Below are 26,213 nucleotides of genomic sequence, written 5' to 3' on the forward strand. Positions count from 1 at the left end.
GCTAAGAGACATGTATTCATTATGGTATGGTACTCTTAGGCATCTCCCTTTCTAATATCCTCTTGCACTTTCACATCACTATTCCGGATCGTTTTTATTTGCTAGATAATTTAACGGACAGCTATAGTACATTGTAGGAGAGGACGGAAAACCGCTAAAAGATGGACGAGTGAGTTTGAGGGCCGACACGTTAGTGGAGGCCCTCGAATAATACGGGTCTATCTTTAGCGTTTCCGGCCGAGGCATTACATAGTGCTTTTCACGACTACTGCGAGGAAATAAGAAAACATTTGCATAACTATAAGTACTAGCCCGCGATTTCTCTGGTAGCAAATTACTAGCCACTGCCTGTGCTGTCTCTTGAATTTTTGGCGTCAGCGTAAGAATATCATTTTCTTCACTAGAAGAACTCATTTTTATAGCGAGCGTAGATACGTGTTTCTTATATTTTATAGTACTATCCAATTCAGTGAGAATTTTCCGATCCCGCCTTTTTTTACTTTTTTATCACATTTAAGAGGCGTTTTTCTGTTGTTTGCTTCAAACCAACTCTAAACTTATAAGCGTTTTTGCTAAAAACCACAAACAGCTACAAAAGTAAAAAACGCCTTAAGCGTGAATCGAATGAACTGACTGAATGAATGAATAGTTTGACATTTCGTTTTTTTTAAACAAGAAATTGGTTCTATAAATAACCGAAATTTATTTTTGAAGGAAAAAGTGGCGCAACTTTTTCCTTCAAAAATAAATTTAGGTTATTTATAGGACCAATTTCTTGTTTAAAAAAAAACGGCCAAGTGCGAGTCGGACTCGCGTTCCAAGGGTTCCGTATATTACACAATTTTTAACAATCAGTGCCGGATTAAGATATGTTGATGCCCTAAGGATTTCTAGGTCCCCCTCTCCCTCGGGTCATCAAGATTACATTGATTTTTTGGTAAATTGAGAGAAGTTCATTGCCGCGTTACAGCTGAGAATGGAAATCAGTCACATCATTTTATCACTCGATATTCGAGGTTGTTTTCATGCATAAAATATGCAAGAAAGCAGAGCTTGGAATTGAATTGGCGAAGTGTGAGAAAGGCAGTAGGCCTAGCTGCGAAAGAGGAAAGCTTGGATTTGGATCCACGCCCAAGTGTAATTAAGGCAGAAGGCCTCGCATAAGACCTAACGCCGAACCGCAAAAGAGTGGGTTGAAATCGAATCTATGCATGTAATCACGACTCTTCTACTGCTACCGATTGTTTCCCAAAGAATTATGTGCCATTATTTTTGCAAATTAGCTTTTGGACAGTTAAAAAATAATCGTGTGGTAAAAACGATGTGTCTGTCCCTAATTTTAAAATTTGTTCACCTTTTTCAACCTGGCATTTTGGTGCCCCTCCTGAACGTGGTGCCCTAAGCACGTGCTTGTTTTGCTTATTGGTTACAAAGTCTTTATTAATTCAACCATTAAAGTCGACGAGTACAAAAAACTTTAAGCTAGCTCTCAATTTAACATTTTTTTTAACATTATTTTTAATTTGACCTTACAATTACTCGTAAGTAGGTAAGACTGTTAAATATTTAAAATGATTATCTTATCAGAAAATTATCACCAATTACTCTAAGAAAACTACTACTCTAAGTAATCCGGCACTGTTAACAATGTATTTTTTTTTTTTTGAACACAATGTAAGCTTACAGTTACAGACCAAATCACTTACACGCTAACATATACATTGTCAAAATAGTAACAATTAAAAACATACAAAAATATAAATACATGCGCATAAAAATGTCAAACAAATTAAAAATTATATGAATTAAATGTCAAAACAGATTACAATACACACATATACAATGTCATGCAGTATGAAAATTTAAAAATTGTCTAGCAGTTTTGCACACGTTTTTATGTGAAACGTGAGTGAAATCTCTTTAAAAAATCCGTAGGGGTCGGATTAAAAACTGTAATTAAGTCCGACTCACGCTTGACTGTACATTTCTAATAGGTTTTCCTGTCATGTATAGGTATAGACCTATTTTATGTATTTTTTTCAAAATTTCAGACCTAGTAGTTTCGGAGATAAGGGGGGGGGGGGGGGGGAATGGTCATTTTTTGCCTATTTTCTTGAATAACTTCTAAACTGTTGATTCGAAAATTATAAAAAAAAATATTGAAATCCTTACAATAAGCTCTTTCATTTGATATGTAACATGATATAGTTTGAAGATTTTTTTTTTCATTTTTTCATTTACCCCCCAAAAGTGGCCTCCATGTTTAAAATTCATTTGTTTACGTTACATGTCCGTATTCGGGTCACAAACTTACATATGTGTACCAAATTTCAACTTGATTGGTCCAGTAGTTCCGGAGAAAATCGGCTGTGACAGACGGACAGACAGACAGACAGACAGACGCACGAGTGATCCTATAAGGGTTCCGTTTTTTCCTTTTGAGGTACGGAACCCTAAAAAAGACCTTTTATTGATTTTTATGTTTTAAATTATATTCATTGCTGTAGCGAACTGTCACCAATGACAGATGATGATAACAATGAAACATTGTAGTAGTGGTGGTTCAGGTGCTACAGCTATTGCCTACTTTCCAGCTTGGTTTTAGACCATCTATTGCCACATTTCCGAACAGTGGCGTGAAAAATTTAATTATTTATTTCGAACGGCATAAGCGGTTAGAAACTGTTTTTCACCACACCAGCTCGGAAAGGCTTACTTTGCACTTCAAAAACTGAGAGCAAAGTTACATTTTATTCACAAGTGAGGCAAAGTAATCAAATGCAAATTTGAGTTGTTTTCTTATGTTTGCTGGTAGAATTGACTTTTAAATCATAATTTTGGATGATAAATATTTAATAACATTCATTTGTATTTGATTTTGTTTGATATTTTTACATTTAATATTTGCTTCGGGTTGGTGTGGTGAAACATTTTGTGTTTCACTTGGGGCAAATTTTGTTTAACCCTCGTGCTTTGAAACCCTCGCAACGCTCAAGATTCCATGATTCGAATCTTTTGCTTGCTCAAGTATCAATATTAGCACGAGCGGTTAAACAACAACTTTGCCCCCTTGTAAAATAAATAACTATTTCAATATAGTCAGCTAAACTGAGGTACAAATTCAAAAACTCACCAGCAGTTTAGCTTCACGACCTACTAGATGAAAAAACAGCAAGCCAATGATTTGAAAATTTGCCTTGTATAACTGACAAAGCAACCTGCCTGTGTGGTGGGAGTGTAGGAGCGAGGGACGTATATGCTAGAAAAGGGCAATACGACCTACGACAGTGTTGCCACTCTCAATTAGAGATGCAATGGATAGTTGTTTGGTCGGATATCGGATATTCGGCCTGACCGTCGGCCGAATATTCGGTATCCGACCGCCGAATATTTGGCCGGCGGAACAATAAAAAAAAAAATATAATAATAAAAAATCATTTTGTTTCAGACCTTGGTCCATACACTTACACCAAAAAACTAATTAACTACAAACTAAATTTAACAATACCTACATTTCGTTTTTTAGGTGCGCATTGTGCAGGTTTTGACCTGTTTCGTGGTGAACGTTGGCGCGGACACATTTCTATGTTCGAAATGAGTAGGTACCTACGCGTGCAAGTGAGTGGATGTTTAAATTGTTTTGAAATAATAAACGAGTAAAGTACAATATGACCGTGACTGTTTCTTAAATCCAATTTGTTTACTCTGAAATCAAGCAAAGTTACTATCCGGTATCCGGCCGGGTATATTATTCTGAGGTTCCAAATATCGGTACAGTTGTTTAATTGTTGCTTAATTTGGAGATTTACCCCAATTTCATTTCTGATCAAATCGGTCGATTTGATCATCCCGTCTGGGCTTCACTTAACAGCCGTAACACATTACCGCGCCGTTCAGGGTCACGGTGCGCCAAACCATAGCCTGATGTCATGTAGGTATGTATAATGTACTTAGTCCAAAATTATGTTATTTATATGCATTAAACGTTAAATCTGAACCAATTCGATTACTATTCTATAGTGAAACACATTCAGCTTGACTAGAAAAAGCGCGGCAAATTTAAAATATGTATAAGTAAAAAGCATTTAAGGTTTCAATAGCGCTCAGAGACCTGACTTTTATCTCGATATCGTAATTTTCTAGCGACAAATCCATTATCTATACAAAACTGTCGCAAAAATGTTATCGCTTGTATATCGTGATACAGGATAGGATGGAGCCATATACTTTACTACTTGCTTGCAAGTATCGTAATTAAACAGTGCTAAGTAGTTAAATACGCGCAATGTATTTTTATGTATTTAATGTTAATTTAGTATTAATTATAGTATGTATATTGTTTTATCCACAAATATGAATACTTGTAGTTAATTTACCAATAAATCATAATTTATACGGCCACAAATAATATATTAAATGCTTCTAAAGTCTGTTTGGTTATTTCTACATGGAAACGAAGTCATTTCAAATTATAAAAACATTAACTGAACCTTATTGCCGCCTGCAGTCACCGCTCGCCGCTCAGCTATCCGCTGACGTTAATACCACGGCCTTACGTTTTATGACAGCACGGTTAGCACATGATGGGCGCGACAGTCGACAGGCGAGAAAACGCCGCGACATAGAGCTCTCTCGCGAATCGGTAGCATAAGATCCGCGCGACAACCCGCTCTCCCGCGGACATATGTCAAAGCGACAAAATTTTGTCGCTTGACAGTTCCACGCGGGATACTCTCGAAACTCGTAGCACAAGTGCACTTTGGGCGACAAAATATCCCGCGTTTCAACGTCAAAATGAGAGAAACTGTCTTCGAGACATTAAGCTAGCGAGACGCTCTCGACTCAAACAATAAGTAAGTTTTCCGTGTTTTCTTATTAATTACACACTAGGTATTGCATTTAATATTATTATGAATCATTATATTGTGAATTCGTTACATACCCTTGCGTTATAAATTTTATGAATTCAACAAAATTTTATTTCTTTGTATTTTTCAGAATGGCCTTTTTTCTTTTAATCAATGAAGAGATCCGGCAAAGGAAACTTCAGCGGAGGAGGTTGCGGGACGCTAACAACCCCTTCGAGTTGCCGGATCAGGAATTTCAGCATTTATACAGAATAAATAAGGATATGGGCCTGTACCTGATTCGGCAGCTCGAAGGGACATTGGGAGAGACCGCCGCTCACAGCATCCCCGTCCATGTCCAGGTATGATTCCATTACATTTTTTGACTCCAATTTTGATCTTAGGTATAGCTTACTATGATGTCAAACTTATTAGGTGCACCTAACGTCGCCCTACATTAAATTTGTAAATGGAGATACAGAATAACCGTCTATTAAAATCTACAATTATGTACTTACTAATAAAAAAAGAATAATTAAAGAAAGACGGCAATACCCAATTAGGTAGTTTAATTTGAAGATCATGTCTAAAAGCAGTAAATAAATAAATAATTTGTGCAGGTTTTATCATCTGTGATGTTCATGGCTGCCGGGAGCTACCAGAGGGGTGTGGGCCAAGACCACAACCTTTGCATGGCTCAGACAACCATGTCCAAATATCTGGGCAGGGTCGTGGATGCGATCAACCGACAGTGAGTAGTAACTTGAACACTGCTTAAGTTGAACAAAATAGATTTTTATATAAGTACTTAACTGTATGCAATTTATTTGTAGATTGAAAAATCGGTGGATTGTTTTCCCTGGCACCGAGGCCGGAAGGCAAAATGTGTCCGCCGGATTCCGGGAAAAATTCGGAGTCCCGGATGTACTGGGGGCAGTGGATTGCACGCATGTGGCCATATTTCCACCGCCGCGGCCACATGGCGTGCAATTCATAAATAGAAAAGGAATTCACACCCTCAATGTGCAGTTGGTGAGTCAAGTCATCTTTAACCAAATTAAATAAATACCTAAACTATTGTAGTTGGTACCTAGGTACCTACGCTTTGGAAAGTTCTGAATCTAACATCAAAAAATTTCGTACCTTCCTCAGGTAGCAGACGTGGATTGCAAAATATTAAATGTTAATGCGCAATTCCCCGGCCGAGTGCATGACACATATATATACCGCCAATCAGTTATTAGAGACGAAATGCGCCGCCTACACGAACAGCGCATAGGGCGTTATTTTCTTTTGGGTATGATTTATAATTTAATTACAATTATTTCTATATTAACTTAAACACAAGTTGAATTGCATTACAATATTTATTTGATATGTATAACTACAGGAGATTCCGGCTACCCATTAGAGCCCTGGCTGATGACGCCGGTGTTGCACGCCGACCCACACTCGCCACAGGACCGCTACACGCGCTGGCACTGCCAGGCCCGGAACGTAGTGGAGCGCACCAACGGCTACCTCAAGGGTTCTTTGAGATGCTTGGGGTTGGACAGGCGCCTCCACTACACGCCAGAAAAATCCTGCAGCCTGATTTATGCGTGCTGCACCGTGTATAACATCATGAAGTACTTTGGGTAATATTTTTATCAGTACCTATAGCTATTTGTAGGTTGAAAATCTCGTACGTACCTATAATATATTTACTACGATTATTTTGCAGGGTCGAGTTGAGGGAAGAGGTAGCAGAGCCAATCGAAGACGAAGATAACTACGGCCAAAATTTTGATGACGCTGCGGCGCTTATGCGCGTAGCAAACGAACGCCGAGAGCGATTAATTATACAGTATTTTTCTTAAAGAAAACTTTCATTTCAGCTACATTATCTAAAACCTTACATCAAGGGTATATCTATGCAAAGTAAAACTATACTTAAATTGTAAGCGCCTCTATATTATTCTGTTTTTAGTATTTGTTGTTTAGCTAAGTTTTTAGTGCTTACTGAGTGGAGACCATTTCAGCCTCAGATCTTTATCTTTGATATGTCTCTTTGTGTTTTGTATACTTCTTGTTTCACATTTTATGTTATTTTTTTGATATGCATTTTTTAATAGAATGTGTTGCCTGAATAAATATTTTTCTATTCTATTCTATTGTATTCTATTCTAGTATTTGTTGAAATAAATCATCAGTGAAAATTTCAACTGTCTAGCTATCACGGTTCATGAGACAGACAGACGGACGGACGGACGGACAGTGGAGTCTTAGTAATAGAGTCCCGTTTTTACCCTCTGGGTACGGAACCCTAAAAATAAGTCCCGCCTAGTTTCTTGCGCCGGTGTAGTTATGTTCCAAACCGTGGTATAGGTTGGGAACGATGGTAGGTTTTTTCATTCATAAATGCATTGTAATATGCCTAAAGGCTCCTCTTCACGTTGGGCCAACGCCAAAGCCAACGAGGGACGCAGCCATCCAGTAGAATGAGAAAGCAATATCACTTGCTCCCTCTAACGCATAAAGGCGTCCCTCGTTGGCGTTGGCCCAACGTTAAGAGGAGCCTTAAGGAGCATTCCACGGGCTGTCCCGTACAAACGCATTTTATTTCCTGTGTTGCGACTTTTTTTCGGCATTTAAAGCAGGCGATTATATTTCTGTGCATATTTTTGACCATTTGTCATAGGAAAGCAAACTCTTATACCTGCAAATTCGCGTTTGTACGGGACAAACGGTAGACAATTTATGGAATGCTCCCTAAATCGAAAGAATCGGATACCTTCAATCTACGGGTTTTAAAAAAATCTTCACAATGTATTTATATATAGTATAATCATCTAATCAGCTAGGGTTGCCAATCGTACTATATTATATAGTATTGTACTATATTTTGGCTCTCTGTACTATATACTTTTGGAAAAATATATAGTACGCTAAAATACTATATTTCCGATTAAACGTATATTACACTCATGTTTAGTATTTTGTCTAAAAGTACTATATTTTTTTGAAATGTACTATATTTTTTTGAAATGTACTATATTTTTGGTGCGTTATTCTGGAAAATACTATATTCCACCAAAAAAAAGTTGGCAACCCTAAATCAGCCGTTCATTTTGGCATTTGTGTTTGTTAGAAAGAGACAAAATAACATAACACAATAACATAACATAAATAATATTTGTTGTAACTAATAACAATTATGGATCTATATTAGGGTGATTCACTTTTGTATGGAGAAAAAGATGTTGCAATATTTTTCCTGACTTTACTCACCAATGGAGTCTCCCCACACTAAAAACTATCTATTTCAATTTTCAAAATAATCGAATAACGTTTAGAGGTTGCACAAGTTGAAAAGGTAGAGTGAGAACCCCATACATTGCGTGAAAATGAACTATATTCTAAAATGACAAAATATAATAAACTGATACTTAAATCGAACGAGAAAACTGAATTTTGCCTCTAAAACACGATAAAAGCACTTTTCCTTTGGAAACAGGCGGAAAAACTGATAAATCTTAATTAGAACATTTATCGAGTAACCAAAATCCAAGTTTACTACTATTTTTAAAATTTATTTATATGTAGCAGTGTTGGGCATTCAAGAATAAAATCATTATTTGAATAAGAATTTGTAGGAATAAAATCATCTCGATTTTATTCCCGTCAAAAATATTCAAATAATTTTGGTCGGGAATAATTCGTATGAGAAAAAATTGAATGAGAATAACATATATAGTTAAATATTGTGTGCCCTAACAGGGTGTCATGAATTGGCCAACTTAACTGTAAGATCTTATTATGTAATTTATGTTCATGACTACGCAATAAATGAAATATGAAATATATTCTTAATCAAATAAATATAATCATTATTTTTATTCGAAATAATATTCCACGAATAAAAATGTGGCCTGGGTACCGTATAGGTACTAATTACGTAGAATAATTAGGTAGATGTAATAGTAGTTATTAGTCTCTTGTCTAATTGATACCCATTTTTATGGAATAAAATCTTACAAATTGACTGTCGCATAGTTTCAGTAACCGTATTATTTTTAATTTAATAACCAAATCATTAGGTAAATTTAGCTGTTCTGGGGGCCTAGCCAACATGCCAATCGCTTGCGCTCCAACAACGAAGCGCTTTCTGTCTCTATCACTCTTACATATTAGTTCGATACAGAGGCAGAGATAGCGTTTCGTTGTCGTAGCGCAAACCATTGGCATGTTGGCTACGCACTCAAGGTGCCTAGCCAAGATGACAATTTTTGTTTTTAATTTAATAACCAAATCTTTGGGTACAATTTAGCAGTTCTGGGGGCCTAGCCAACATGCCAATCGCTCGCGCTCCAACAACGAAGCGCTTTCTGCCTCTATCACTCTTACTTATTAGTGCGATAGAGAGACAGATACCGTTTCGTTGTAGTAGCGCAAACGATTGGCATGTTGGCTAGGCCCCCAGAACAACTACATTGTACATAATGATTTGGTTATTAAATTAAAAACAAAAATTACCATCTTGGCTAGACACCTTGGGTGCGTAGCCAACATGCCTATCGTTTGCGCTACGACAATGAAACGCTCTCTCTGACTCTCTATCGCACTAATATGTAAGAGTGATAGAGACAGAAAGCCCTTCGTTGTTGGAGCGCAAGCTATTGGCATATTGGCTAGGACCCTAGAACAGCTAAATTGTACCCAAAGATTTGGTTATTAAATTAAAAACAAAAATTGGCATCTTCGCTAGGCACCTTGAGTGCGTAGCCAATATGCCAATCGTTTGCGCTACGAGAACGAAACGCTATCTCTGTGCCTCTATCGCACTAATATGTAAGAGTGATAGAGACAGAAAGTGCTTCATTGTCGGAGCACAAGCGATTGGCATCTTGGCCAGGCCCCCAGAACAGCTAAATTTACCTAATGATTTGGCTATTAAAATAAAAAGAAAAATTTGTCATTTTGGCTAGGCACCTTGGGTGCGTAGCCAATATGCCAATCGTTTGTGCTACGACAACGAAACGCTGTCTCTCTATCGCACTAATATGTAAGAGTGATAGAGAGAGACTATACGCAACTCTACGGAGCGTTAACGTTTGGCATATTGGCTAAGCACCCTGATCGGATGATAGAACTAGATAGTGTATAGCGGAACTCTTCAATGTGTACTGTACCTAAACTAAAGTAACAAATATCAATTCAATCCGACTTTTAAATAGAAGGCTGAAAATCAACTTACAAAATATAACCGATTGTACTACAAAGATTAACTTAATTCTAAATAACATTTTAATTGAATAAAACCTTATTTAGAATAGTCCTACTTCTAGAATAATTATTCTGTTTTTTATTCCGCATTTAAAATACAAGTCACATGATTTATTCACTTTAATTTTATTCTAAAATAACTAGTGCAAGAATTATTCTAATTCAAATCGATTTGAATAAGAATAAAATTTCTGTTTTTATTCTTATTCTTATTCAAATTAATTTTTGCCCAACTCTGATATGTAGAAGGTTCAGTATCACACTACGCTCCAAGGCGACGGTAGCGGTGGGTAAAATATCAGATTCTGTCAATTTACCCCATTTCACACACAAGCGCACTTCACGCACACTACCTCACTTTACTGGGACAGGTCAGTGACCCATCATGTTTTTTTAAGATTGGACTTTTAGTTTAGTATTGACCACTAGCCTCCTTTGAGGGTAAAAGCATTCCATTTAAAGATGAAAGAGAAACAATGCATTTAATCTTGCTTTCCTTGTCTGTTCATGTCACACGTGACGTACCTATTTAATTCATTTGATTGTTGACTGTTTTACTACCTAATATTGCTTTGTCGAGATACGCGTTTTGTACAATGAAAGCAAATAAAACAAGATGTCATTAAGTCAGATGTAAAATGTTATCTACTACTCTATACGGTTTTTCATAAGGTGCAAAATCCATTCAATAGGAATTTAAATAAATAAAGTTTCAGCAGGGTGGCAATTCCATTTTGGCGGATAAAGCGAAACAGAATAGTTCTATCGAACCTGCTTACAAATTTTCACGAGAATCAGTTGAGAAATGTGATCTGCAAAGGAGAACATACAAAAGCATTTTTGCCCAAGCTGAAACGGAGACCTTTGCTAACGCTCGGCCAATGATGGTTTAGGTACACCTATAAAAAATGGTTGTCCCTGCTGTAATTTCAATATCTTTATATTTCAACCGGTATAGTTTTACCTTCAAAAATAATCGGTATCGCTAAACAATAGCGGTACCTTACTACTTATACGTTCACGAAATCGGTATCTGCATAACTTGATTGTTAGTAAACTAACCTGGAAAATAATCTCAAAATCACCGAAACATTTATGTACAGTCACCTGCAATAATATGTTACGTCATTAGCGCCAACTTTGCCTCCAGGGAAACTTTGCCCAAAACGACAATTTTAAACAAATTCGTTAATGTAGAAAAATGGATAATAGTTATGGCTACCCTGCTGTTTTTAGTAGAAAATTGGTTATATTTCTGACAAAGTATATACCAAACTTGTGCATAACTTGACTTGGGAATTTTGAGCGTGTTGTCTAATATAGGGTATATTTCGGTGGGCAAAAAATTTATAAATAATCAATGCAAGTAGAAAAAATTGAGAACCCTTTGACAAATATTTCCGGGTTTCAGTTATAATTATAACACATGAAGCATAGATTATGTCTATTGAGATTTAAACTAAAAAGGCCTAAATACACAAAAGTTTTAGCGGTGGGCAAAGTAATCCGGTAATTTGGCATCCATACCAACATTGCCCACCACCAAAAACGGATTAGGGTTGTCACTTTCATCTAATTTACCCAACTTCGCAAGTAAAAGAAGGTTATGTTTGTACACTAAAATAAGTTTATAAATATATACTGTATTTAATTTGTCTTATTATCCTTTATTTAGATGTTTTATCCCGTTAACGAATGAAAACACAACAAAAATCATATTTTTGGTCATTAAACTATTGTAACAGATTTTCTCAAAAGTGACAACCCTAGCCTTTGTAAAATGCTTAGGCGAGCCTTATTTGGAAATGGGCAAAAACGGGTAGGCAACATTGCCCAGCAAATTTATTTAAAAGTTTTTACACTTATCGCTAAGTTATTAACAGGGAATGGTAGGATTGCCCAAAACCTTTAAGTGATCCTTAGACATCATCATCATACGAGCTGTATTTGAATACCAAATTGAAGTGGGCAATGTTGGCGAAAACCCCGGATATTTTTTTATTTTATTTTTTTATTTGCTCGCCCTCTAAAACGCAAAAAATGGGTAAAAACACGATAAAAAAATGTTTTCTTCACATAAACTGATGCGTTTGATCACAATGGACGTGCTGAGCAAAAAAAAGTCATATGATGTGATTTTTTTTGAGAACTTCGTGTTTAAAAAGAAAGCGGGCAAAGTTGGTGATAATGAGTAATGACGGTACCTACTCTTCGAAGGCCGCAAAAATATGTGACATGCTCTTATGGTTCTACAAATAAGATCGTGTCAGATATTTTTGCGGCCTTCGTTGTGTAACATAAATTTCAGGTGACTGTACATTTGGAATAATTATTTTATTTAGTTTCAACGAAAGTTTCAAGTTTAGTACGAAAATACTTCAGATATGCAATATGCACAAAATGTAGACCTAATCGAAATAAAACATTGCTTTTTATAGTAAATTTATAAAACATTCGATACATAGGTATACATAACAATAACCAGGCCACAACGCTATTGGCCTGTAAGCTTCATCTCGGTCTCCAAAGCCGCAAAAACTTGCTAGTACTTAGTGCTGGTCTAGCCGTTATTTTTTCTTGAAGATTTTCAGAGAACAGCACGTACACGCATTATACATATAGACGGAACGAACGGCATAATCATAATAATTTATTCGTCGCAATCCATGGTATTACAGATCTAGGTACAAGACTTTCAGGTATTACTTATACGAATTACATAACTCTTCCTGTTAATAGGCAATATTTTAATATAAAAGTTCTATAATATAATACAAGATTACAGTTGTCATCAAAATTCATTGACATACAGAAGTCAAATACGTTTTTAAAATGACGCAAAATGATACCAGCATAATAAAAATTGATCCCAATCAGTAAAGATGAGTCTTTAAACTTTTTTCATTTTAAGCGAGTTTTGAAGGAACATAATACTTAAATTCGACTGTAATCGTATTGTTTTAAGATAGTTTACTGCGGTTTTCAACAATAATGACCCGTAAATAACAGCAAATGAAATTTAAATGAGACGCGAGCTGATATTTATGTACCCTATTTTTTGAAAAACATTTTATCTACTGGTATGCTTTCTCGTGTGCTTATATGATTTAATGTCAATATAATTGTCAAAAGCAAGAAAATCAAGCTGTCATTTTCATTTGAAGAAGTACACGTGTGCTCCGGTGTAGCCCCAACGGGCATCTGACTTGAAGAAGAATTTTGAGTGATGTCGTCAATGTATGGAAATTGTTCGCAAGTTTACATTTGAGATTGAATTTCTGTGTTGTCTTTGTGAGTAAAAATATAAATTGATAATAAATTGGTAGCTGAATTATCTAGCTTCCAAAATCATACAATAATTCAATTACTGTCAAAGACAAAATTGTTTTGCTTCTGTCTCAAACGGACCTCCATATTTTGATTTTTTGATACTTTTAGTGTCGATTTGTAGAGAATAACAGCAAATTAAAAATATAATGGCATGAAGAGTCGGTACTCGGTTTCTTCTTGAATAAATTTACGTGTAATTTAATGCAATTATCAAACATTTATTGAACAAATTATGGTTACAAAGTGAGGTCTAAATCGAAAACGTCATATACCGGCCCCTTAAACCATTTTCTACCCTCCGATGTAGAGTCGTTGGTTATTTGAAAAATCTTTGTTGATGTTGTGCAACCTCTAAATGTTGACCGATTTTAATTTTTTTTAACGTAAGTATAATATTTTTTTATCAGTTAGAACAAGAATTCGAGCAAAGGCAGATGAAAATCGAAAATTTGGAAAAATGAAACTCCCTAATCTATATGTCACTGTAAAAGCCTGAAGTACGGCAGAACCTAGGATTTACCGGTAAAACCTAGGATTTACCGGTAAAACCTAGGTTTTACCGATGCCGATCAGTAAAAGCCCGATATGTAAAATCTTACTAGTTAACTTCGGGCTTTTACCAACACCGATATGGTAAATCCTAGGTCTTAGTCTTACCACGGCGACCGGTAAAGTTTGAATCATGCACTGATTCTCAACCCCTCCCGCTCAAACCCGGTGTAGGCAGGCCTCCGTCACACGCTCAAGGCCACGCGCTATATGCCTACCGCTCGGCGTATCGTCGACGATACAACCGACAGAGGGCCGCCGAACGCCCGCCTCAGCGCTCGCACCGCATTGCACCGCGCGTTTCCCGCGCTTATGCTTCGAAATGCCGAAACCACGTAATTATTGTGCAGTAGATGGGTGAAAAAGTCAAAAAAACAAAGGAAAAAGCCTATAATAAAGATTCATCTTTTTATGGCGGGCTAAAGGTCTCACCTGAAACGTTTAATAATTATATTGAAGGGTTAGAAAAAGTATTTTTAAATAATTTTGACGACGTAATAATTAATCGGCCGGTAGCACCGTATTACAACTTTTAAAAACCGTTGCTTTGCTCCTGAATATTTATTAAAATTATTTACGCGATTTAGGATATTTTCAACTATAAAATTTTAATAACAGAGAATTCCGAGAAGGGAAAAAATTATAAATCATTATATTAAAACTAAAACATATTTGATTCGCAACATTCGTTCTATTACAATAATCATCATAGGTAGGGTAGCTACAACCCTAGCGCATTCTTACGATGACGCGTTGGCACGTGACTCGCACGGCGGGCAACACAGTCTCGACTCTTTGTGCGCGTACTTATGGTACATTTTCTTCTTGTCCTGAGCAGCAGGTATTATTATTAAGGTTTTGTAGGCTATTATAGCGTAGGTATTTTTGCTTTTGTTTGGGAATGAAGTATCTGTTACGTAGTAACTATTTATTAATCTGTGGTGTAGGTACGGACACCCTACCTGCGCCGTTAAGTGGGTTTTAGGTTAGGTTTGAACTGCGATCCTCACAGAACCGAACAAAAGTGGGTTAGGTTAGGTTAGAACTGCGAGCCTTACAGAAACGAAATGCTACTAGAAAAGTGGGTGGTTTTACCTCCTTTTCTACATAGTGCACCATCTACCATGACCTTTCATCGGGCCCCATAGAAGTCATTTTTTTTTCTTAAAAATTATCATCTAATAATCTCAAGAATCAGTGCATGATTCAAACTTTACCGGTCGCCGTGGTAAGACCTAGGATTTACCATATCGGTGTTGGTAAAAGCCCGAATTAAATTAGTAAGATTTAACATTTCGGGTTTTTACCGATCGGCATCGGTAAAAACTAGGATTTACCGGTAAATCCTAGGTTTTGCCGTACTTCGGGCTTTTACAGTAACATATATATGGATTCGAATTAAATAAATAAGTAATTGAAAACTAAATTAAAAATTTAAATTATCGAAGGGCGTCCGCCGGTTTCTTTTTAACTGCCTTTTTAGTAAGATATTTTTTATTCGTTGTTCTGTGACCAGCTCCTGAATAGGGAATGCAAATCGGTTATTTTTTGTATGGAAATAACCGCGGTTTCGGTTAATAACCGATAATTTCCATACAAAAAATAACCGAAAATAACCGATTTGCATTCCCTACTCCTGAAACAAATTTCATAATATTAACCAAATAAATGGCTTTCATATAATAGATTTCTAAAAACAATACCTATACTGTTAAGCAACTAACAGATAGACAGACGTGATGAAACTCTTAAGGATACTGTTTTTACAATTCTGGCTAGGGATTTTTACATGCCTTAAGGCTAACTTTAATTTTAATAAGATTCAAAGACAGCGTCAAGATACGTGAAAGATAACTTGACATCAAGCTGAGGGGAGACCTTTTCAGTGACGTTTATGTTTTACACTAATAAAAGTGTTGTATGGTGTAAGCGTCCTGAATAAATTTAATACCTTCTTTGTTCTTCTACTTCTTCTCAATAATAACTAAATAAGTTGCACACGGTGCACAAAGCCTACCTTCAGGTGTAGCGTCTGCTGCTTTTGGCCGGCTACAAACTGCGAGGTGGGCTTGGTCGCAGCATCCAGCGCGCGGGCCGGCCGGCGCCGTTTCTTCGCGCGCGGCGGGGTGCCCTGGGTGGCCGCCTGCGCCTGGGTCCCTGAACTGCTGGGTCTCGGTGAAGACTCGGTGCAAGGGAGCTGAGGACTAGCCATGAGATTCTCCATGTGTAAATAATAATAGTAGAGATGGTAACTCGTCATTATGAATGAAATAAATAATTTAAGCTTAGGTAATAGGTAATTATGGTTTAAACATTTAATACATATTCATATTTTTATTATACCTACTTAAGGGTCATTCTAAGTTAAGAGGTATTAATAGTGTCCACGATACATATCCATACTTTATTTAAGCATTTTAAATAAATTATGGTAATTTCCCTTAAAAGATTGCAATTCCTCTATAGACAGTCAATCTCAACTAATTAATTAATTCAGTTTGTCACAATTGCACCTCAAACATGCAAAAAGTCTCTCCCCGCCTGTCCCTTTTTACAACAATAAATCATTAAATATATCCAGATGTAATTCCCATAAATCCGTTAAATTTGGTACACTTCATAGATTAAAACAAATATTGATTGTAATGTTATTAAGAAAAATCCTTTATATTTTTCTTTTTATTATGAGTTTGACATAAATTATTTATATATTTGTCGGACCCTGACACCAGAAAGACGTATTGCAGCGTTATAGTTCATTATTTTAGACGCCTGTATAAAATCGATTAGCAATGTTGAGCTACGTATTATTTGGTTGTAACAAAATAAATAAAGTTGTGTAGAGAGTAACTCCGTCTATTGGCGCATTGTTGAAATAAAGTTGCGTAGAGAGTAACGGCATCTATTGGCGTGTTGTTGTACTGAGATGACAGGTAGAAGGCTTTGGAACGTCGAGAGTTTTCTCTCGAGTGAGCGTAGGCACGAGTTGGCGTTTTTGTCGGTATGTTGGTAGACTGGTCGAGCAGGTTTGCCAACTTGACTGAGGCGGGAGCGGAGAGGCTCCGCCGCTGGTAGTTCTTCTTGATCGGACCGCGCTAGAGATCGGACGTACTCGTTAGCCAACCTCGTGCCTAACTCGCCGCGTTCCTGAAGGCTTATACCTGGCTCCAATTTCACCACGGTGACAGGTGCGACAATTGTAAAACATCACTGTTGCTGACGTCACAGGTATCCATGGGCTACGGTTACCACTTACCATCGGGCGGGCCGTATTCCTGTTTGCCACCATCATTGTTTTATTAAAAAAAACTTTATTAAGTATATCGGAAAAAAACAGATATTTCTTTTGCGAAGTTTCTGACAATTGTCAAGATTTAGAAGAATTGAAGGTAATTCTTGACAGGTAATGAGTTATATGTCGGAATTTCGTGACAATTGTAGTGTTTTTGTGACAATTGTCATAAACTTAGCAAGAGAAATATCTGTTTTTTTCCGATATAATAAAGTTTTTTTTAATAAAACAATGATGGTGGCAAACAGGAATACGGCCCGCCCGATGGTAAGCGGTAACCGTAGCCCATGGATGCCTGTGACGTCAGCAACAGTGATGTTTTACAATTGTCGCACCTGTCACCGTGGTGAAATTGGAGCCTGAAGGATTATTCTGATAGCTTATAGAATCCCGCGTTTTTTAACCATTTAGCTGTGTTTTATTTCAAGTGTTATTTTGATTTCTTATGTTTCATTAGAAGCTTACTTTTGTGAAATAAAGAAAGGATGTGTTATGTGTTGTTTTGAAAAGATTTGTCCCTCTGAGTTTGTTGCCGGTCCCATATAGGGCTAAATCTTCTCATGTTAGAGGCGTAGGGTTGGAGCCGGCCTAGCTTGACTTGAATAAAGATTTGAACGGTTTCATGTGATCTAAAATTCTCAATTTAACCAGTCAACATTCTAATAGCAATTAGTTCTTTTCATCATTTAGTTCTGAAATATAGTAGGCACTAGTATGGTTAACGAGTCCTAAGGTTTATTTCATGCACTGGTAGCATGGTAGCATACTGGTTTAGCTGTGAAGTAATACATCTAGGTACTACCCCCACGCGCCCACCGCCTTTGAGACCATCGGTATTCGACATCAGCAAGTGGGATGGATGCGGAGTTTCATGTATTGCTTACACAGCCACCTGGGAGCGTGGTGTATTTCCGTGTGTTTTGGTGACCTACATTCCATAATCTGGACACGTGGTAATGGTAAGCTCACGTGTCTAACCTTTATTGAAAGGTGAGTGCAATTCATTGTTATTTGGTGAGAATTATTGTGAAATTGTGAATTATGATTGAGGCAGTCTAACATAACGATTGTGACGTGACGTCATCTCTAGGATCGTTACGTTTCTTTATTATTAATTTTTATAATCCTTTTAAATCGAAGCGATCTTGAGTTATTTTGATTTGAAATTCATACTGTTAATTAAAACCAAGTATTAGCTATCACGACGTGATATTATTTCATCGCTCACTTGTGAATCTACCCTCGATAATTGATTTTTCATGAAAATACAATAAATTTTTATGATCTTAAGTTATTTTGATGTGAAATCCATATTGTTAATTAAAATCAAATATTGGCTGTCGCGACGTGATATTATTTCATCGCTCACTTGTGCATCTACCCTCAAAAAATATTTTTTTTTTCATGAAAATACAATGCACCGTTAGAAATTGATCCTGCTGATTTGCCAATGCATAGGATTATGTAATACTACTTACTTACTTTACGTTACCCTGTAAAGTTTAGTAATTAATAAAATTGCGACAAATTATTGCCCGTAATGCCGTGATAGATCACAAATCGTGCATACTATGGAAACATGAGCTAGGCATATGAACATTAATGTTACAGTGTCCTGCAGCCAGAGCCGAGCGAAATTGCAGACACCATTACGCCCGTGACACAGAAGCAGCTGTGCAGTATCTTCTGTGCTGGAGATTTGGAAATAAAAGGACAGGTTTCGTTCTAATTGTTTATTAGTGAATTTTATTTTGAGTGCAATGGCGAAGCATACTAGTCGAACGTAACTAATAAGCTGTCACTTTTCGTATTGGCCCATTTTACCGTGTTACTTATTTTTGGAACACGTGTTTGTTTGTTCATAGAATGAAATAAAACGCACTCATTGAAGTTTAAATTTTATTCTGAGCTAAAGTCCCGTATCCTATGGCAACATGTCTTTAGTGTCCACTACTAGGGCATTTCGTAAACCTTTGAGTTTAGCCTGCATACGTGATAAATGATAAATCTGATACCGTGCAAATGATGATTTCAGTAACAGCCAGCTATGATGAACCACCGATCTGTCAAGAGTGTCCCGATCAAGATGATGAACCACATCGTGCATCTCGCCATCTACCGCAGCAACGGCAACTGCAAGTCGGAAAGCATCAGCCTTCGTGTTTGGGTTGGACTTCACCACCACCTTTGACTGGGACGCGTGCATGACGTGCATCATGCTTTATTAATCTGGTGAGCAGTTCCCATTTTGTTGGGATTATTTTGAGAGGATTTACTTCTGCATAGAAGTTTTGAGCGAGTTTCTGTTGTTCAAGCTAAAGTAGAAAGCTGAGTTTCTGTTGTTAAAGCTAAAGTAGAAAGCTATCTTTAGTGATTTTGATCAGTGATGTTCAGTTTCAGTTGATCAGTTGACGCTGATAGTACCAATGGTTCTGAGTAACATGATTTAAAGAACCGTTTTTATTTTCTTTTTGGAATTCACTCTTAACATTGTTTTTGCTTTCGATGGACTGAAAGCTTGTACTTTCGAAGGACTGAAAGTACGCCCGATGGACTGGGCAATACTGTCATGCTTTCGATTGACTGAAGGCAAGCCCGATGGACTGGGCACTACTGTTTTGCTTTCGATGGACTGAAGGCAAGCCCGATGGACTGGGCACTACTGTTTTGCTTTCGATGGACTGAAGGCACGCCCGATGGACTGGCACTACTGTTTTGCTTTAGATGGACTGGGTATTGTTTAGTGACCGCATCAGAAGTGCCGGAGCATGTAAGAGGTGCACGTGGTCTGCTTTTTATGTGCAGAATGCTCTTTGCGAGGAGTAGCACTTACGCGGCTGAGATGGTTATTTCTGACGAGGGTCTGGTATCTGCCGAAGGACTGGCAATTCACCGAAGGATTGGTGTTGTTTTGTTAAAAATGAATTCCCGTTGATGTACTGTGTTCATATGAGTAAAATTGGCATTATTAAGTCAGAGTGCTATTTATTTTAAGATGTCCTACAATGATTATTATCATATTTGACCAAAATATTTATTTTTATGCCAGATGATTTCCCCGTAAATTGATATTGATGACAATAGTAGTGATACTGTCGAGCAATGAATTAGAGCTGTTGTGATTTGTGTTTTTGATGTTTGAGATTGTTCTGTTTTCACATAAATTTGAGAGTATCCGCCAGATGGAGGCGATGATTAATGGAGTGTATCCGCTAGATAGCGGCGATGATTAATGATTATTTTTATTAAGTCGTTGCTCGATGGACTATTTTTGACTAGAGAATTGAGGATTGTTAAAGTAATTTTGAACAATCATTTTTTTCTGGTTGGTGTCGCGAGCGGACTCGCGAATGTATCAGATATTAACTACATCTGAACGAGCCCTAAATGACGTCTGTCATCTGTCAAAGACGCCAAGCGGTGTCATAGTTTTTTCCCGCCCGGCCCGCCAACAATATTGGCTTTGGTTCCTTATTAGATGTTGTAAAAGTGGGTAGTAATGTGCTTTAGAGCTTCCGGCGCGTCCGGTTGCTCTTCCATTTCGCCTTCAGCGGCCTTAGTGTGAACAGTCAGTAGTGTGAACAAGTGTATACGTGACGAGCACGTGCCGGTTGGTTGAAACCGGCGACTGGTTCATCTATTATAAGTTGAGTATGATTGGCTTGATATGATATAACTCAAGTGTGCTGGCTTTGATATCTATTCATTGTATTGTAACTGTGTAATCTCCATTTCTCGTAAGTCTCTTGCTATACCATGACAGTGTAACTTGTGCTCATAACGTAACTATTCAGTGTTATCTCGTGGTCCCTTAGCCTAATACCAAAGACCCTTGGTCTGTGCCCTCTAAGAATGTTTGTCCCCGTAACTTGATTGTTGATGTATTTGATGTGTCCACTACCTGGCTAGAGTTACGAGGGAGATCACCACCGTACGTGAGGTACGGTGGACATGTGTTATTGGAGAGTGGAGAAGGGCATCCCTGTGGATGTGATGCCCGTGAGCTAGTGCCTGACGAGGCCTGACGGCAACCTGTACGGTGTTAATGCCTGGAGCCTGACGAGGCTGATGTGTCGACACCCCCGTGGTCGCGGTGTCGAAGTGCCTGTGGAAGGCTTATGTTTGACGGCACCCCTGTGGTTGTGGTGCCGGTGATTTGTGGGAGGAGTATGATCTCTGGGACATTACGGACTTACTGACCATATAACCATGCAGTCTCCTTGATGTTACTGACGGACTTTAACTAATGACCATATGTCTCTTGCCATATCAGGCTAAGCGTACTTAATGACTGTGTAGTCATTAATCTATTTAACCCCCAGATGTCGGACGGTAGCTCCGAGGTAACGCCGAGATAACGGCGAAGCCTTAATTAGCGAAGCAGAAAAGGACTGCATTACATCATCAATAAAAGGTAAGGATCTAGGCACTCACATATATACAGGAACCCGGACACTAGTTTATTCGGTATCGCGACGCCTCCATGTGTGTGTGTTATCGCAGTCCTATTAGTGATATAAAGTAATATATTCATACACACGCATAGGGGTAGTTCGCGACATGGTGGAGATGCTGGGATAATGTGTGATTGCCTGAATCCTTGCCAGCTATGAGTGTTCTAAGACAGAACTAATTCAATTGTTGCTATACAGACAGACAGAATGGATCAGATCAATTTATTTGAGTTTTGAGATTATTTCATTTGCTTGTTGAAACTTGTTAGTTGGTACCTAACTACCAGATTTAATACTTTGCTTAGTGAATCTAAGAAATTGTTGTTAGATTTCAAGTTTAATATTTGCTCAGAATGAAAACGCTAGATTAAATATGATATTCACATTTCTTGAATCTTGAGTAGCTTAGAAACATTCATGGAGATCGTCTGGTGGTGGCCACACTAGTCGAAGCTTGATCAATGTTTCTGACATAGTAGAAATTTGAACAGTAAATTTTCAATGTTGTAAAAAGTAGTAAAGAAGTGCAGATTGAAAAGGCATTAAAGGTTGCTTTCAACAAATGCATATTGAATACATTCAAATTCATTCTTATTTAGATAATTAATTATCCAGTTGTTTGAGTAAAGTCAAGATGTAAGGCTTAAAGTTACTTGGTGTACCTTCATAAGTAGTCAAGACATACTTACTTTTTATGGTTGACTGATGACAAAATGAAGTGTTGACTTTACTGTCAAAATTATTGTAAGACAGCCATTGTGAGGTAGCAAATGGTTGAAATTGTGACAATGTTGAAGACGGCAGGGCAGCAGTGCATGCCAGTCAGTTGAAGTTTGAAGTACAATCATAGGACGTTGTATGATTGTGTGGTAACAGGGATGATAATATGGTCTATGTGTTTGTTCTCATATGGTCTAGTAAGTGAGATTGAGACAGGTTCAAGCGTCATTTATGATCATATTGTGAATTGATAATTAATTACATATGTCTGGTCATTGGAGCAGTAATTGACGGATCATAAAATTGACTAGTATACCTACATATTTCATAACATCCGAGTTGTTGTGGAATCCATGTTTGAGCTGTTGTCCGAATCCTATAGTTAAACACTTATCCATCATACGATTTATGATCACGTGTGAGCTAATTTAGTTGCTCAATACAGTGTAAGCGCAAATTTTTTGAACTGAATTTCAATTTGGTATGGATGGATAGATGATAAATTGTTATACCTAACTTGCGTTTGGCCCTACAATACTCTAGGTCCAAAAAATAAAGCTAGGCAGTACATCATTTGAGTATACATTTAGTTATGCCCATACCTACTTTCTGTGATGCCTAGTAGGTACCTAAATAAAGGATCACTTATTTTTAAAATAATAAAAAATATAGCAAGTAATACTATTTATTTTAGTGCTCACAGATTCCAAGTAAATTGGTGATTTATTTGCTAGTGAAACCAGAGAACAAAGGTAACAGACGTTGTTCTGTTTAGACAGAGTTAAAAATGATAATTTAAGATGATTTACAGCTATGACACCTACTTATGTATCTCTTTGTGAAATGAGATAGTGAAGGAATTTTAGTGCTCACTTACAGTTACTCCTGAATATAAAAAACTAAAGGTGTTGATTACAATTGGTTATTTCAGTCATAAATAATTATTAGATGCCAAAGTAACTATGTGTAGAGTGTTATAAAATTATAATTTAAAATTGCTATTGCCAAATGGTACTAGATTCTGAGAATATAGCACTAGAAGATTAGTCTGAACTCTCTGCGCAGTGTAGTAGTACGAGATCAGGGCTCAGCATATAGTGGTCAAACAAATGAATTACACTATTGACTTATGAATTAGTGGAGCGTTGAATGGCTTACCTAACTGTAGGTACATACATACAAAGACAATTTATCGGTGTACGATTCTTGTCCAGTGCTTATATTGTGAAATTTGCATACATTTGATACCTATATTCATATATATTTGATTAAAAGTAAAAGCAGTATTGAATATTCATGACAAATTTTAGATGAAAATTTGTGTGTTGAGAATTTTATCTTTATTGCCATTAATTTCAAAAGACAGGTCATAAAGAGATCAAATTCATCTATAGTGAAGTATTTGGATACTCTAGTATGTTTTAGAGTGAACATTAGAATATAGTTATTAGTACATTTGTCAGATGTGAGCAATTCACAACAAAAAACCACATCTGACTTACTTATAATTACTTACTTACTAATTTCCATTTAGTAGTATAGCTACTTAGCTTTTCATTATCAGTTAATGAATATTGTAAGAATTTGAGACAATATTTATCAAATAAATTTGGTATATTAAGAATTGCCATGAATTTTAGGTTATGTAGTTGATTTACATACTAAAATGAAAACAAAATCAATGTAACTTAATTGAAACTTTGATCTACACTAAAACCTAAGGTTTTATTTCATTGTGCTAAGGACTAATAAATAAAATTAATAATAATATGCACCAACACAGATTGGGTATATTGTGTTAGTATATGGATACTTACCTGCATATCTTAAAGAGATAATAATGTTCAATTTACATCCAATTATGGGTTGTTCTAGCTTGTTGCTTGCTAGCCTATGGAGAAGTAAACTCGCTATGTCATATGTGGTCATATATCTTGAATAAAATTCCTAACGAGACACATATCTTGAGACGTGATGAATAATGGTGTATGTGGCATTGCCATGACTTATTACAGATACATATCATAACATTTAAATCGCACATGTAATTGGTGAATATACTTGTTTGGTTCTAATCATGTACTTGCGTTCACATGTTTGCATACCAATAAAGGCATAGGTACTTACTTATGGAAGTACTTAGTGATTTCTGCCGCTGTTAATATTATGGTGGTATGGTCGATGTGTAGTCACATTGTTTGCTCTGCACAAATTAACAATGAAAATATAGAAGTCACTTTGAAGTATTTATTTGTTTGTGATTCTCTTAGCTTCGAGACGGAAAATAAAATAGAATTGTGCTGTTTATTGCATAATGACGGCTTAGCAAACGTAATGATTAAAATACTTACAAATGTTTGCTCTTTAAATACATTTCTTTTTACTGTTCGTACACTTAATGCTTGGCAAATTATCATGTTGGATATTAATGAGTTCGGTTTGACGTGCAATGTTCTACCTTTGAAACGTCTTCAATCTAACGCTATTCTTAGCCTACCTACCTGTAATCATAGCGAAGTAATACATGTTCCGACTTTCTTTGCCTTCAATTCAAAAGATTTAAGCGAGGATGCAGTAGTTTTGTTACATTCAAGTAGTAAGTGATAGATGAATTTTGCTGAAAACAAGAGGTTATACTTACGTCTTTTAACATACCATCACATTCTGATTAAAGTAACATGCATTCCTGAGATAAGTCGTATTATAAACGCTTTGGAAAGTAGTCTTCTATTTGCCTAAAGAAAGTTATTTGTTAGGAATCGCAAATTAATCTGGAAAGAAAATGCTGAAGGCTACGCTCAGCTAAAAATGTCGTTCGTTTTGTGTACGTCACATGTACGTCAGTATGACACTGTCATATACATGTCAGTGTCAATCATTGAGTCCAATTTGTACCTTTGGGTCTCGGATGATAAAATTAATTGTTACTAGTTAACAAAACAAAGAAAAATACATTTCATTAATAATGGACAAAATGTATTTTAAATTAATTCGTCACTAAGAATTATTTCTGGTGATAGATATTAAAAGTATTTGATACTTTTAAAAACACATCGTGTATATTTGTACATATACCGATTTTACTTGCGAGAAGGAGATCGAAGCTGTTCTCTTCCCTTGTCTACGCACATAATTGAGAAAATAATTAACACGTTTTCTCGAGATTTCAAGTATTAATATTTAAACTTGGTTACTTGTTCTGCTATTTTAAAATATGACATACAATTTGGTGATGTTTTGAGTTCATATAAATTTGGTGTACTTAATTGTAATATGCAAATAACAGTTAATTCAATTATCATGAGATGATAATACGAGTTTAAAGTTCGTTCACCGTTCAAAGACAAATTGAAGAGAATACATACGTGAGAAATTCCTATTGTGTAGTGACTTTAGTAGTACTGATGATTCGTTTGATTTATTGTGTGACGGTATTAAATAAATATTAAATACCTACTTAAATATTTACTTTAGTGAAGAGTAGAAGAGATATTAGTAGAATATCAGTTATTAATGGATTATGTTAAATATAATGGGAATTATACTGAAGGAATAACGTTCTCTAGTAGTACCTACCTATGGTACCTATACTATGGATTGCCAAGTAGTATGAGTATTTGCATATAGTAATCTAGAGTTAAAATATTTAAACAGTTTGTAGTTTAAATATTCAAATGATACTTCTATTCTAAGATTATAACAGTTGAAATAATCTTAAATATGATTAATTCCGAAATAATGATTTTCGAGTGTTTT

At 36.4% G+C, this 26,213-nt stretch overlaps 1 protein-coding gene and 1 long non-coding RNA gene across 3 annotated transcripts in view; one reads left to right on the plus strand and one right to left on the minus strand.

The window, feature by feature from the left end:
* Nucleotides 1-26,213, minus strand: part of LOC134789394 (uncharacterized) — a 485,188-nt gene that overhangs the window by 425,512 nt on the left and 33,463 nt on the right. The gene's annotated exons all lie outside the window — the stretch shown is intronic.
* Nucleotides 4,559-7,222, plus strand: LOC134806325 (putative nuclease HARBI1). 2 transcript variants are annotated; one of them, XM_063779539.1, is made up of 7 exons: nt 4,559-4,853; nt 4,999-5,209; nt 5,468-5,598; nt 5,681-5,879; nt 6,000-6,144; nt 6,238-6,484; nt 6,571-7,222. In XM_063779539.1, the coding sequence occupies exons 2-7, from the start codon at nt 5,000-5,002 to the stop codon at nt 6,704-6,706; spliced, it is 1,068 nt and encodes a 355-aa protein (XP_063635609.1). In that variant the 5' UTR covers nt 4,559-4,853; nt 4,999; the 3' UTR covers nt 6,707-7,222. The 2 variants fall into 2 exon arrangements, with proteins under 2 accessions (XP_063635609.1, XP_063635608.1); XM_063779538.1 differs by having other exon boundaries at nt 4,559-5,209.

Source organism: Cydia splendana, chromosome 3 (genome assembly GCF_910591565.1).
Source record: "Cydia splendana chromosome 3, ilCydSple1.2, whole genome shotgun sequence".
NCBI classification, from domain to species: Eukaryota; Metazoa; Arthropoda; class Insecta; order Lepidoptera; family Tortricidae; genus Cydia; species Cydia splendana.